Source organism: Dipodomys merriami, unplaced genomic scaffold (assembly GCF_024711535.1).
Source record: "Dipodomys merriami isolate MVZ:Mamm:240054 unplaced genomic scaffold, mDipMer1.0.p SCAF_692, whole genome shotgun sequence".
Taxonomy (NCBI): Eukaryota; Metazoa; Chordata; class Mammalia; order Rodentia; family Heteromyidae; genus Dipodomys; species Dipodomys merriami.
In genome coordinates, this window is record NW_027206282.1 from 184966 (window position 1) to 199740 (window position 14775).

General features: G+C 49.6%; 1 protein-coding gene across 4 annotated transcripts in view; it reads right to left on the bottom strand.

The window, feature by feature from the left end:
* LOC138816360 (protein phosphatase 1 regulatory inhibitor subunit 16B) overlaps nt 1–14775 on the bottom strand; it is a 97512-nt gene that overhangs the window by 22698 nt on the left and 60039 nt on the right. For all 4 annotated transcript variants that reach the window (XM_070006080.1, XM_070006078.1, XM_070006081.1 and 1 more), the window contains one exon: nt 518–588. In XM_070006080.1, coding sequence (XP_069862181.1) covers nt 518–588 — 71 coding nt within the window. The remainder of the gene's footprint in view (nt 1–517; nt 589–14775) is intronic.

The window sequence follows — 14775 nt, forward strand, 5'->3', positions numbered from 1 at the left end:
TCCCACACAGCCTCATCCCAGGCAAGGCGGGCTACCGCCATGCTCACTGGGGAAGTGGAAGTGTCATCATGGTGCATAGGGGTCATAGCCAAACACTTGGCCCTGTGACCACAGCCAACATCTGTCAATCACCTACATCTCCAGCACAGCGGATATCCTGGTGAGTGGGAATGATCTTTGTCAACTGGGCAGTGGAGATGACAGGCACAAAGACCTCCTGTCCCCTGGGCCTGTCCTGTACATGTGTGAGCATCTCTCTCTCTCTCTCTCTCTCTCTCTCTCTCTCTCTCTCTCTCTCTCTCTCTCTCTCTCTCTCTCACACACACACACACACACACACACACACACACACACACACACACACACACACACACACACACACGTCCCCAAGGCAGACAAGAGCCATTCTCTGCCCCTCTCTCCCTCTTCCCTGAGAAGCAGGGCAGGACAGTACAGGGAGAAGGGAGGGCTCCCCATCAAAGCAGGGAACACGGGGACCCCAGCAAGCATGGCTTACCTGGTGCAGGGCTGTGAGTCCATCTTCATTGCACAAATCAGGGCTGACTTTATTCTTCAGGAAGTAGCGGACTGTAACAGGAGGGACAGAGTGAGGATCCCTTCACACACAGGGAAGGCATGTGCCAGGGGCCCAGGCCGATGAGGTAGGAACACCCTCCCCGTTGTCCAGATGAGAAAACTGAGGGCACAGAAGGGTTTTGGCTTGTCTTATCTTGGGCCAGACTAGCATGAGGTGGTGGCTGTCAAGTCTTCCTGTATGTCAGGCACTGATCTCAGCAGTTGGCCTGTCCCCTTCCCATGGTCATCTTCCTCCACCCGCATACACCATATTGGCCCCAGCTGTCACCTGAAGCCCAAGTCCCATGATCCCACAGGCCAGCTAAGACCTCCTGGCTCTGACCCCAGCTTTAGAAGGCCCAGATCTGGGCAGTCTCCCACTCTGTAGTTCATGGAGGGATCCACTGGAGCCCACGGTGACCATGATGGCCAGTGCGGTTGGACATGGCCTTTTCCGTGTGCCCCCGCTGTAAGGGACAAGCTAGGGGGAGAGCATCATTCATTCTTAAGGGCAATCACCAGTCATTGACTCTGACAGGAAAGGGGGGAGAGCCCACAAGGCCTCAGGAGTAGTGGGGATGGGGGCAGCCCCTCAACTCAATCTCCCAACTCCCAGACCACAGCCCAGTTGCACGCCAGCCCCAGCACGCAGAGGCCCCATGTGAGGGACGGGTTGAGGCCTCCACATAGCAAGGTGAGGTCTTCAGAAGACTTGCTGAGAATGAGGTGACAGGACTTTGTCTAGTCAGAGAGCCTCTTCTCTGCATGCTCACACAGACCCGTGAGCTGAGTCTAGCTATTGAGATGACTTAAAATTTAATTCACAAACATGCAAGTGTTTCGGTTGCTCTATGCTTAATGCCACAAGCACATCGAGACATTGCTAACTTCTTAAAAAGTTCTACTGGAAGACAGGCACTGATGACTCGCGCCTATAATCCTAGCTACACAGAAGGCTGAGATCTGGGGATCACTGTTCAAAGCTAACCAGGGCAGGAAAGTCCATGAGACTCTTATCTCCAATTAACCATCAAAAAGAAGAGCAGAAGTGGAGCTGTGACTCAAACAGTAGAGCACTAGCCTTGAGCAAAAAAGCTCAGGGAAATGTCCAAGCTCAATGTTCAAGCCCCAGGACTGGTGTACAGGCACACACGCGCGCACACACACAGAGTTCTATTGCTCAGTGCTCTTTTCAGGAGTCATAAATGGAAATGAACCGCAGCACAAATGGCAAAAGCCGGCCCTAACTCCCCATTGCCCAAGAAACAATGGCCACATTGCTTCCTATGACATTCGAGGTCATGCATGGTAGGTCCCTGCACTAGTGATCTGTAGACCACCATCCAGAACAATTCGAAGAGGCAGGTACACCGCTGGCATCATGATTTGGAAGACTTGCACCCTCTGGAGCTGCTCAATGCACAATACGCCAAAATATATGCACTAATCCTATCCCCCTGCCCTGGTTTCAATTTTTCTCCTCTTTTTGTTTTTTCTGGTCTGTCATGGGGCTTGAACTCAGGGCCTGAGTACTGTCCCCTTTTTGCTCTAGGCTAGTGCTCTACCACTTTAAGCCACAGCGCCACTTCTAGTTTTCAGATGATTAATTGGAGATAAGAGTCTCAAGGACTTTCCTGCCCAGGCTGGCTTTGAACCACAATCCTCAGGTCTCAGGTTCCTGAGTGACTAGGATTATGAGTGTGAACAACTGACACCCAACTCTAGTTTCATTTCTTATACTCCAAACATTTCCTGTAATCATTATTTGTTCGCTAGTTACATACTTCCTCTGACCTCTGAACCTCTGCATAAGCCTGAACCCACTGACTGGAAGATTCAGTCACCCATTCACCCACCAATCCACCATCACGTGCACACACATACACACACACACACACACACACACACCAGCCTCACTCCTCATCCTTTAGGACTCAGCTCAAACTCCCCAATCTCCCCCCATCACACACACCTAACGCTCCTATTGTACATTTCATAGCCTTATCACAATGAACACTGCAACCTTGGGTCTGACATTAGATTCTAAGCCCTAAGCAGGTAAGACCATAGTCTGGTGTTGGTAACTCTATTCCTAAAGCATGATAGAGAGTTCATCTTCAAGGTCTCCTCCGGGGCTTTGCCCAATAGGCAGCCTCCTAACTCAGTACAAGCTCATAGTTTCTCCATCTCTGAGCAGTGAAGCGTTAGCCAGGGCTAAGCCTGGAGACTCCTGCCTGTAGCAGGCAGCTCTGGCCTGCAGGTTCCTCCCAAGGGCCTGTGAGCCGCCTGGCAACTGGTCTTGGCCTTGGGCTATGCTAAGGAATACAGCAAAGTCTCAGACAACCCAGGCACATTCTGCCCCAGGGTCAATGGGTGGGTGGGTGGGTATGGGGGGGGGAGGGGTGGCCGGGAGGGCGAGGGTGCTCCTGAACCCGACAGAGGCTTGAGGGAGAGAAGAAATGGACATTGTGACTATCTGAAAAGGGTTTCTAGAAGGTTCTGCTCCCATGAGGCAAACTGGAGTTGCCTGGGATGGCTGATCGGCCAGGCTTCCTGTCCAGGAGGCTCTCCAAGAAGCAAATAAATAAATAAATAAACAAATAGCAGCTGCCAACAGCAGTCTTTGTGCATAGTAATTATTGGGGTGCTCTCTGTGCTGCGTGGGAGCCCAAGCCATGTAATTACCCTGATGTCGGGCAGTTATTTTCAGCCCAATAAGTGGGACAAGTCATCTCCATCTCTAAGAAACCCGTAATATTCATGAGCCAAGGCCTCCTCAGCAGCTCTCTTTGCCCAGCTCCAGCAGGGAGGCTGGAGCTGGCCTTGGGCCCAGCTCAGTGGAGCAAAGTCCCACTCCCCAATGTGTGGCCGTGGTGCTCTGGGTCTCGGCTATTAGGAGTCCTTGGACGGAGCCTACCCTGTGCTCCCAGCTCCATGCAGAATCATGTTCCTTCCTGCTTTCACATCTATCAGGGTCCCCACATACAGAAAAGGAGACAGAGGGTCAGAAAGGTCAACATGCACGCACACACACACACACACACACACACACACACACACACACACACACACACACACACACACACACACACACACACACACACACACACACACACACACACACTGAATAAAGAGTTAAATAAAATGTGGCACCAGATGCTGAGTCCTGAGCCCAAGTGATGGCTCTGCTCTTCCAGAACTAAACCAAGAGCTAGCCAGGGAAGAGGGGAATCAGTAGTCTCCACTTTTCAGACCAGGTAAGCATCAGAAGTTTACCAGTGCCAGGCCAAGTTGCTTCTTATAAACCACAAACAAAGCTGAAGAAACATTCTGCCTTGGTCAGGGGTTTGGGGCACAGTCAGATCTGTTGGGGCTATGTCAACTGTAAATTGGCCTCTCTTTACCCTAGCTTAAAGCCCTCTCCTGGTGCTACATGGGTCTAAATTCCTTCTATGATCTTCACTGGGATTGACAAACTGGCCTGTGGACCAAATCTGTCAGGCAGTCTATTTCTGTAAATAAAACTTGATTGGACCCCACCACACTCATCCATTTACATCTCACCTACAACTGCTTTTACCCTACCATGGCAAAGCTGTGGAGTCATCACAGAGACTGTGGGCCATATGTATTTACTAGGGTTTTAGACCCTTGGTCCCCAAAGTCCTTCTCAAGGTGGTCTCATCTTAAAGATGACCACCTTGCACAATTCCCGGGGCAGGGGATTATTTTCACCCTAGTTGATGTCAATGAAGCGCTCTAAAATTGTGCAGTGTGCAACTCGCTCAGCCACACCAAGGCCCTGTCTTCCAACTCTCTGGGCATCTTGGATAATAGAGGAAGCTGGTGTGAGGTCTAAGAGCTGCCTAGGCTTGGGGAGCACAAAGACAAGAGGGACCTGCCCTCCAGTGAGCTGGGAGTGCCCCCCCACTTCTGCTGACTACCCATCCTTGGCTCTTCTCCCAGCTCCCAGGCTTGGCTACCAGCTTGTCAGAATGACCCGTGGGTTCTCACTGTCTGTTTCACCGTAGCTTTACACAAGTTATCCCTCAAGTCTGGGCCACAAGTCCTCAACCAGACAGTGGGGATCCCACCAGCACATCCATTGTCAGGATGCTGTGAGGATTTAGTAGAATCGTGTCTAAAAGCTAGTGTCACTTACATTAGGAACATGCATAGAAAAAACCAATCACTGAGCTCCACTGGGGTCCTTCCCCGAAGGGCTGGATGCTGCACGGAACGCATGCATCATTCCAGAGCTCTGGAGCAGGTCACAACGGACAGAAGCGGGTCTCTCTGCAGCAGTGCTGATGGACCACTGTGAGGCCATAGAGGGCCGCCTGCACCACCCCCTATCCCATGAGGGCAAAGAGGTGGCCCCGCCCCCTCTCCCTGGAGCATCCTGCTCCTGGCACCCGCCTGGTGCTCTGCCCACACCTCCCTGGCAATCTGGCTGGAACGTGGGCCAGCGGGCCATCTGCTCCCTCCATCTCCAGCTGCAGTGAGCCAGAGAGAGGCTGAGGCTGCAGCCGCCTCCCAGGGCAGAAGGCGGGAGGTTCACTGCTCACAGACTTGGGTTTGCATCTGACCCAACGTGTCCCACAGAGCAAGCCCCCTGACCTCAAGCAAGTGGGAGGTTCAGGCAACCACAGGTGTGGCTCCTGCCTTCTGCCCTGCAGAAGGGAACACGAACCAGTAAAACAGAGGGGTCTCCCACTGCCAGGGACTTCGGGGCTATCTGCCTCTGCTCCAGGGGTTGAAATGGGCCCCGGTGACTTGAGGGTCATGTTCCCTGAGCATGCTCCCACCCAGTCTCCCTTCCTTTCCTGTTCAGTGCCAGGTTAGCTCACTGCGCCAGCCACACTGGCTTCTTTTACTTCCGAAACAAAAACAAAGCAAAACCTGAGCGCCCAGCCTCTCAGCCTTGACACACTGTTGCCTGTGCCTGGAACGTTCTTTCTTTCCCGCGTTGTACCAACATACTCCTTTTCCTCCTCAGATCCCAGGCAAACTGTCACCAACTCAAGGTGACTTGAGTGCCAACTGTGCTTTCGAAGCCATTCTTCCCACAGTACTTCTGCATTTGTTACATCTTTTTTTAATGTTATTTTTATTATTATAATCATCATCATTATCATTACTACTACTACTACTACTTTGGGTTTTGGTGAAGCAGAGTCTCATTATGTAGTCCAGGCTGGTCTTGAACTCATGCTCTTCCTGCCTCAGCAGCCCATGTGCTGGGATAAAAGGTGTGGGCCACCATACCCAGCTAGTACATTACCATAGCATCTGCTTCACTAGCCACAGCGCTACTTGCCCTAGAGGCTAGGGGACCATTTTCCATGTGACACATTAGCAAATGGCCTCCTTCAGTCTTTCTCCTCCGTGCAGCCAGAGCACAGAAGCCTTCAGCCCTCTCCCCACAGTCCTCTCCCTAGGCTGGCATCATCTCCTTCCTGTCCTGGCTCCTTACTCTTTCTGTCCAGTGGCCTGGGCTGTCCTCTGTATGATGCAGTGTGGCTGTGTGTTGAGCACAGTGGCACTGAAGTCACTACGCATGACATCACCAACTCATCCTCTGGAACCACTCAGGAAAGTGAGCAACCCCTGCTCTTCTCTGACTACCTGGGATTACTGCACGATTCACAGATGGGGAAGTGAGGCCTGGACAGGTGTAACAAGTTGTCTGAGGGCCCAGGGCTGGGAATGGGAGCCTGGGGCCTCCACAGACTGTACATTTGACCACTTTGCTGACCTGATGTCAAACAGAAGTTGCCGAAGGATGGCCAAAAAAAAAGTGAAAGGAAAGGTTGTGACCAAATTAGGTGTTCTAGAACACTCCATGACCTCAAAGACAAGAATCGTAAGAGTGATCACAGCAGCCTTGTTACTACAGCTTGTAAATGAAGGGCAGAGGCTGGGCCTCTGTGGGCCTGGGGTCCTATAGAAAATGTATGGCTTCTCTAAGCCCAGCTCCAGCGCCACCTCTGCGTGTCCTCAGGCTGTGTCTCCTCCAGTGCAGACCCGCCCCATCCTGATCCCAAACACCCATCCACCCATGAAAAATCCCGCCCACACTGGCCCTGTCTTCCTTCCTGGAGATGCTGTAAGGGGTTCAGGGGGCCCAGCCCTTGACCCAGCACTCACAGAAAGCAGCCTCCCACCCCTCCTACCTTCTCCCTTCCTCCCTCCAACCTCCCCCCACACCAGTCACAGCAGTCCTGGGACCTCACTGCACGGTGCCTTCCAAAACCATCCCACTGAGAAATCTCAACCTTTCCACCCACCACTGCTCTTCCCTAGAGAAGAAAGAGCCAGAAATAGCTGCTTCCAAGGAAGCCAGGCTGCCTGGGGCTGGGGCAGAGGTGCAGTCAAGTCTCGCGGGGTTGTCTCCAGTGACTGGCGCAGGCTGCACGTCTGCCAGGCAGTTCACCGGGGTTCTGGGCAATGACTCAGGCAGGGCGGAGGACGGCCCGGGAAGACGTGGGCGTCTCTCAAAGTCCCATGCCAGGCCCAGCCCCTCTCCTTCCTCCTGCAGAGAGCAGTGTTCCAGGGTCCATTCATAAGAGGAGGGGTCAGCCAGGAACCAGTAATTCATGCTCGTAATCCTAACTACTCAGGAGGCTGAGATCTGAGGATCATGGTTCAAAGCCAGCCCAGGCATGGAAGTCTGTGAGATTCTCTTATCTCCAATTAATCAACAAAAAGCTAGAGGTGGAACTGTAGATCACGTAGCAGCCAGCCTTGAGCAAAAAGGCTACCTAAGCGTGCAAGACTCTGAGTTAAGCCCCCATACCAGCACAATTTTTTTTAAAACAAAGAAGAGGAGTCAGAGTCAGAAGATTCTACGTGTTGGTGGGGATGTGGAGAAAGTTCTGGTACCAATATGAAATGATGCCATTGCTTTGGAAAACAGTTTGGTAGTTCTTCAAAGATCAAATATCAAGTTATCATGTGACCCAGCAATTTTATTCCTAGGCACATATATGTAAGAGGAATGAATAGGTATGTCCACACATATACAAAATAAACTTCATAATAACCCTATCAGCTGATGAACGTACCAACAAAATTCCACACAATGGAATATTACCCTGCCATAAACAGAGACGAATTACTGACCCAGGCTAGAACATTGGTGAACTTTGCAAAAGAAATCAGACTAGAAAAGCCATATATGACCTCATTTACATGAAATTTCCAGAGTAGGCAAATCCACAGAGACAGAGAACTGAGTGGCAGTCACTAGTGCCTGGTGGTAGAGATGGCAGAACAGAGAGAGACTGCAAAAGAGTCCAGCATTTCCTTTAGAGGTGATAAGAGTAGCTGGAATTAAGAGAGTGATGGTGGCCGTATAAACTGGGCAAGGACTTGCACGGAGACTGCTTTAAAAGGAATGAATATCATAGTAGATAAAGGATAGTTCCATCAAAAGGGAGGGAGCTCCCAGTTGGTCCCCAGACATCCTGTTGGAAGCTCCTTCCTCTGCCAGCCCCGTAGTTCTGTGAGATCAGCACAGTGTTATCCCCCTCATGACAGAATCCACAGTGCCAAGATGGCACCCAGTAGACACCAGGTGTTCAATCATTTCTTACAGGAAGGAAGAGGAAGGGGAAAGCCACTGGCTGGTCAGGTCTCTCTTGGCCTATAGGATCTGCCATCTGCCACCTCTCCTGACCACTGTGCTCTCTTCTCAGGAGCTCCCAGGCCCCACCCTCCTTGTGCACCTCTAGGCCTGCTCATTGGCTGCTCTATCTGTCTATCTTCCCCAGTTTCCCTTCCTCCGGCCCTCCAGGCCCTGGCTTACATGCCACTGCCTTAAGGAAGCCTCTGCTGAAACCCTAGGCTGGCACTGGCCTGAGCTTGATCAAGAGCCAGGGTGCAGCTGTGAGTGGATCTGCCTGTGAAGTACTTGAGAGGAAGTTGGAGGGGACCTCTGAGCTACTGTGACATAGTCCAGGCCCCCAGTTAGTATCTGGTGCCCGCAGGACAGGATGGGGCCTACCAGGGCCTCTATCCCCACCTCAGAACTGGATATTACATCTGTTCTTGGGCTACTCCAGGTGTTGGAGTGTGGGGACAGGGGGCTGCACTTAGCTCAGAGAAGATGGGGGCCTGGCCTGGGGGGCAAGTCACACTCATGTGGTAGAACACTTGAGATCTGAGTTCAATTTTCAGTACTGCCATCAAAAAGAAAAAAGATAGGGCTGGGAATGTGGCTTAGTTGTAGAGTGCTTGCCTAGCATACAGCCCTGGGTTCCATTCCTCACCACCACATGAACAGAAAAAGCCAGAAGTGGCACTGTGGCTCAAGAGGTAGAGTACTAGCCCGTAAGCAAATGAAGCTCATAGTCAGTGTCTAGGCCCTGAGTTCAAGCCCCAGAACTGGAAAAAAAAAAAGAGGGGGATAGGAAAGTAAAAGGGGGAGAGGAGGGGAAGGGAGGACAAAGGAGGGGAGGGGAGGGGAGAGAAAGGGAGGGTAAAGGAGGAAAGAGGAGGAGAGGAGAGGTATATGTGTGATTCTGCCACACTGTAAGCTGAGTTCACTTTTCAGTACTGCCACCAAAAAAAAAGATAGGAAAGAAAAAAAGAGAAGGGAGGGAAGGGAAATCTAAAATACAGGAGCCTGTATGATTCTTCCATCAAAGCTGCAAAGATTTTTTTGACTCTGACTCACTCTTATTCTCTCTCTCTCCTTTTTCTCTTTTTCTCTCCTATTTCTTCTCCTTCACTCACCCACAATTTCACTGAACCCCTCCTCCTCCTTCTCCTCCTCCTCTTCCTCTTCTTCCTCCTCCTCCTTCTCTCCCACACCCTCTTTCTATCTTCTTTCATTAACTCCCTTCAAAGAACTCTTGCTGTCTGTGGTACTGTCTTAGGGATTCAGGCAAGACTTCCTGTCTTGTAACATGATCCTGGAACTCCGCCCCCCCCCAATTTAGTTCAGGGTTCAGAAACACAGCAGACCCCAGGTGCTAGGGACCCATCTTCTCTGACTGTCTTCAGCATTCTCTAACACCTGTCTCTCCCCCCACCCCCACCCCCACCCTGTCCCTAGCAGTACTGCAGGCCCAGGGGCCTGAGCTCCCTTCTGCCCCTCAGAGCCCGCTGCTTAACCAAGGGAGCTCTCCAAGGTACCTGCTCTTATTCCAATTCTCTCCTCCAATGCCCCAAGTTCCCTTCTGACTTTCTCTTGCTTTCCTAACCTATCTCTCTGTCCACCTAGCTCTCCTAGATCTTTTTTTTTTTTCTTAAATAGCTCAATTATTTCATATCTCCAGGCAAATAATAGATAAAAATATTCCCAGCCATCCAGGTAGAAGATGCAGACACATCACCATGTAATGGCTTCACAGTTGTCATAATATCGTAAGGTTTGTTGCTGATTTTTCAATTGTGAAGCAGATATTGTGTGTGTGTGTGTATGCACGCGCGTGTGTGTGTGTGTACAAGCTAATATTGGGGGCTTGAACTCAAAAGTCTTATACTCTCACTTGGCTTTTTCAAGCAAAGTTGACACTCTATCACTTGAGCCACACCTCTGTTTCTGGCTTTTTGGTGGTTAATTGGAGATAAGTCTCACCGACTTTCCTGCCTAGGCTGGCTTTGAACCACATTCCTCAGCTTTCAGTTTCCTGAGGAGCTAGATTTATATTTTGGACAGAAGAAACCGGTTGTCTAGGAAGGGAGAAGTTCTTCCAGCTGCCACCTGTCCATTTTGAATCTTCCCTCTGATTTCCTTGTCCCACTGACCCCTCTCCACCTGACCGCTGTCCCTTACCACCTGACCCCTCTCTCTGCCTGTCTTCCTGACCCTCGGTTTTGGTCTCTCTTAAGGAGGCAGTGCCCTACATCTCTGTCTCAGCTCCATGTTACACAGGATACAGACAGTTCTACCCAGAGCTTTCAACTGTCTGACTAGGAAACTGATCACATTTCAGAAAAATTAGAAGGTAACCAGACACATGAGAAATCTAAATCAGGATTTGTACCTTCTTTATCATGGATGGAAAAGACATTACAAAGTGATGATAATAATAAAGAAAACTAAATAATATATAAATAATAAATAGCATATAATATAAATAATATAAGAGAATATGAATAATAAAGAAAATTAGGCCAGGCGCTGGTGGCTCACGCCTGTAATCCTAGCTACTCAGGAGGCTGAGATCTGAGGATCTCTGTTCAAAGCCAGTCCGAGCAGGAAAGTCTATGAGACTCTTATCTCCAGTAGGCCACTCAGAAAACCGGAAGTGGCGCTGTGGCTCAAGTGGTAGAGTGCTCGCCCTGAGCTGAAGAGCTCAGGGACAGCACCCAGGCCCAAAGTTCAAGTCCCACAACCGACAAAAAGAAAAAAAAATTAAAGGCCACCAAGCATGAACCAAGATGATCCCAAATCTCACATGTGCCATTAGCATAAACATAATAATACTCCACCCCCTATGAAGCAGTAGAGACAGGATTGCAGAAAAAGAAAAACCTACAAAAGATATACCCCAAACAAAATAACAGGACTAAAAATAGAGGAATGTTTAAATATAAGATAGGCAGATGCAAACACAAAGAACATGGGGGTGGCAATGCTACATCATGCCCCCAAGGAATTCTGGGAAAGCAAGGAGGCAGTCTGCCTTAGTATGGTCAGAAAAAGAACCTTCGAGATGTAATAATAAGCAGGAAGCAGATCAATGATTGCCTGGGCCCATTGGCAGGATGAGGAAGGTGGTATCACGCAAGAAAGCTCATACAGGGGCTGGGACGGTGGCTCAGTGGTAGAGCGCTTGCCTTGCATGCATGAGGCACTGGGTTCGAGTCCTCAGCACCACATAAGCAAAAGGAAAAAGCCGGAAGTGGCACTGTTGCTCAAGTGGTAGAGCGCTAGCCTTGAGCTGAAGAGCTGAGGGACAGTGCCCAGGCCCAGAGTTCAGGCCCCACAACTGGACCCAAAAAAAAAAGAAAGAAAGAAAGAAAGAAAGCTCATACATTGCATAATCAGGAAAAAAAAAATCCAGTAAGGCAAAAACAATTAGGATATGTCAGTTGCAGAACGGTTCCATAAATCTTCAGTATACATGTCCTAAAGAAAAGATCAGGGGGCTGGGAAGGTGGCTCAGTGGTAGAATGCTTGCCTTGCATGCATGAGGCCCTGGGTTCGATTCCTCAGCACCACATAAGCAAAAAGAAAAAAGCCGGAAGTGGCGCTGTGGCTCAAGTGGTAGAGTGCTAGCCTTGAGCTGAAGAGCTGAGGAACAGCACCCAGGCCCAGAGTTCAGGCCCCATGACCGGACGCAAAAAAAAAAAAAAAAAAAAAAAAAGATCAGAGGGCAAAGATTTATAGACAAGGATGTTTGAACAGTATTGTTTAACAGGCAGTTTAATAACGCGATCTTGGATTCAACTCAAATATCTAAATAACTGCACATTTGTTAATAAACCCTGGAATATCAGGGTGAATATGACATTCTGAAGCTAGTATCTGGGGTGTTTTTAGTGGCCTAAGGAAATGTGGATACATATAATAGAGAATGAAGTCATCAAAATTAGAGGTTCAAGCTGGGCACTAGTTCAGGAGACTGAAATCTGCGGATCATGGTTTGAAGCCAGCCCACTCGGAAAAGTACATGAGACTCTTATCTTCAATTAACCACCAAAAAGCAAGCAGTAGAGCTGTGGCTCTTGGGCAGAACAGAAGCCTAGCAAGAGCACAAGGTCCTTGAGATCAAGCCCCCAGGACTGGCACGGATACACATATAAACACACACACACACACACACACACACACACACACACACACACACACACACACACACACACACACACACACACTATATGTCCAATGGATTTTCAATTGAAAAAGAAAAAAAACATTTCACATACTTTTTAATTCTACAAATGCTTTATTAGTTAAAAAAAAAAAAACAAAGGGGCTAAGAATGTAGCTTAGTGATAGAGTGCTTGCCTAGCATGCATGAAGCCCCGGGTTCAATTCCTTAGTACCATATAAAATGAAAAAAGTCAGAAGTGGCACTGTGGCTCAAGTGGTAGAGAGATATCCTTGAGCACAAAGAAACTCAGGGTCAGTGCCCAGGCCCTGAGTTCAAGGCTCTGTTCTGGGAAGAAGAGGAAGAGGAAGAGAGGAGGAAGAAGAGGAGGAGGAGGAGGAGGAGAAGGAGGAGGAAATTAACTGTGATTATCAGTGACTTTTATTTTATAGTTGCCAATATTTTATAAGCATTTAAGCATTTATAATGTGAATTTTTCAGTTTCACTAAAGGACAAATCTTTCCCAAGATGACAGTCCCTACAGAAATGAAATCCCAGGCTTTGTCACAAAGCTGAGCTTCCTGTGTGGGGAAGGAAGTTAAGCAGTAGAGATAACAGGAACTAATATGTTCACAAAGCACAGGCATTGGTAAACAATGGTCCACAGGTCTATATGTGGCCTGGCACTTACTTTTGTACTGCTTGGGTAAAGACTGGGAGTTTAACTCAGTGGCAAAACAGTTGTGTGGGGTGCTGAGGTCATGGGTTTGATTCCAGAACTGAGAAGCTTAGAAAAGGAAAGGGATAGGAGGGGAAGGGAGGGAATGGAAGAGAGAAGACAGGAGAGAAAAAGGGGGGAGGAGAAGGAAGGGAGGAAGGGAGGAGAGAGAAGGGAGGGAGGGGAAAAGAGGGGAGGGGAGAGGATGACAGAGAGGAAAGGAGGAAAAAATGGGAAGAATGGGAAGAAAGAAAGGAGAGCGTAGGGGAGGGAGACCGGGAGAGGAGGAAGAGGGAAAGGAGAGGGGAAGAGAAGGGGAGAGCAGAGAAGAAGAGAATAAGTTTGAGCCAGCTCTGGTGGCACACAGTGTGATATCAGCCCTTGGGAGGCTGAGTCAGGAAGACCTTGAGTTCGAGCCCAGCCTAGGCTCCCTAGCAAGAAGAACCTGTCTAAGAAACAAATACACAAAAAGGCTGGCTCCAGTAATAGAGCACTTACCTAAGGAGCTCAAAGCCCAGGGTTTAATCCCAAGTATCAGAAACAAAAAGAATAATCTATAAGTGATGAAAAACAGTAGAGAAGAACCAGCTCAGTGCAGCACATACTTCCTGCTCTGTGTGGCCGGGCGGCTCCCGGCTGGGGGGCCTGGTCGTGAAACCGACTGCATGGACCACACAGCTGACTGTCTGCTTGCTTTTATTTCTGTGTGTTGGTACTGGGCTTGAACTCAGGGCCTCTTGTCCTCTCATTTGGCTTTTTCACTCAAAACTGGTGCTCTACCACTTAAGCCACATTTCCCCTTCTGACATTTTGTTGGCTAATTGGAGATAACAGTCCCCTAGTTTTGTCTGCCTAAGCTGGCTCCAAACCATGATCCCTAGATCTCAGCCTCCTGAGATTACAGGCAGGAGCCACCAACATCCAGTAGAAAATCTGGTCCTTTAACAGAAAAACTTTGCTGATTCTCAGGGAAGTGGTTTTCAGCTGACAAAACAGGTTTAAAACCACAGTCCCCATTCACACGCACACTGAAGATCTCATGGTTCTAGGCAAAGAGGACAAAAATCAACGCTTGTGCCAGGTGGGAAACAGGAGCATCTTTACCTGCCAGGGACTGAAAGGTGTCCAGATCCACTGAGACACTCCAAGTCTCTACCTCCTACCCCAGCTCAGGGGCCTCTCCCCTCTTCCTGCCAAGAGCAGAAAGACCTTCTGTAACCTGAATGGCAGAGGCTGCAGCTGCAGACACATTGATATTTTTATCCAGCCCCTGCTTCCTGTTTGCTGGTTGGTGTTTGCTTTTGTTGCATCTGATACAGACTTGGTTTCCTGGTCAAACCACAAAAAAGAGGGTCTGTCTCCTAAGAGGGTCTACTGCCTTCCCACCGCCCCCCACTGTCTCCCCACAGCTAAGTACGACCTCCCCTGGTGCCACTCAGACGCCCATCTTCCTCCCCGCTGTGCAGGAGCAGAAACCAGGGCGACTGGTGGGCAGAGGGGAAACAGGAGCATCGCTGCTCTGCAGGAAGTGGAAAAATCCACTCTTATCAGAGAGGAGCAGGCGGAGCCTGGGGGCAGCTCGTTGCAGGTCCCAGAGCTTCTGGAACATACACATGGCTCAGAGACACCCAGGAGAGGACAGAGAGTGAGTTCAGTGTAGTATTTGAAAAAGCCACTGGCTGATCATATTCCGAGCTCTAGGACCTTGGGGA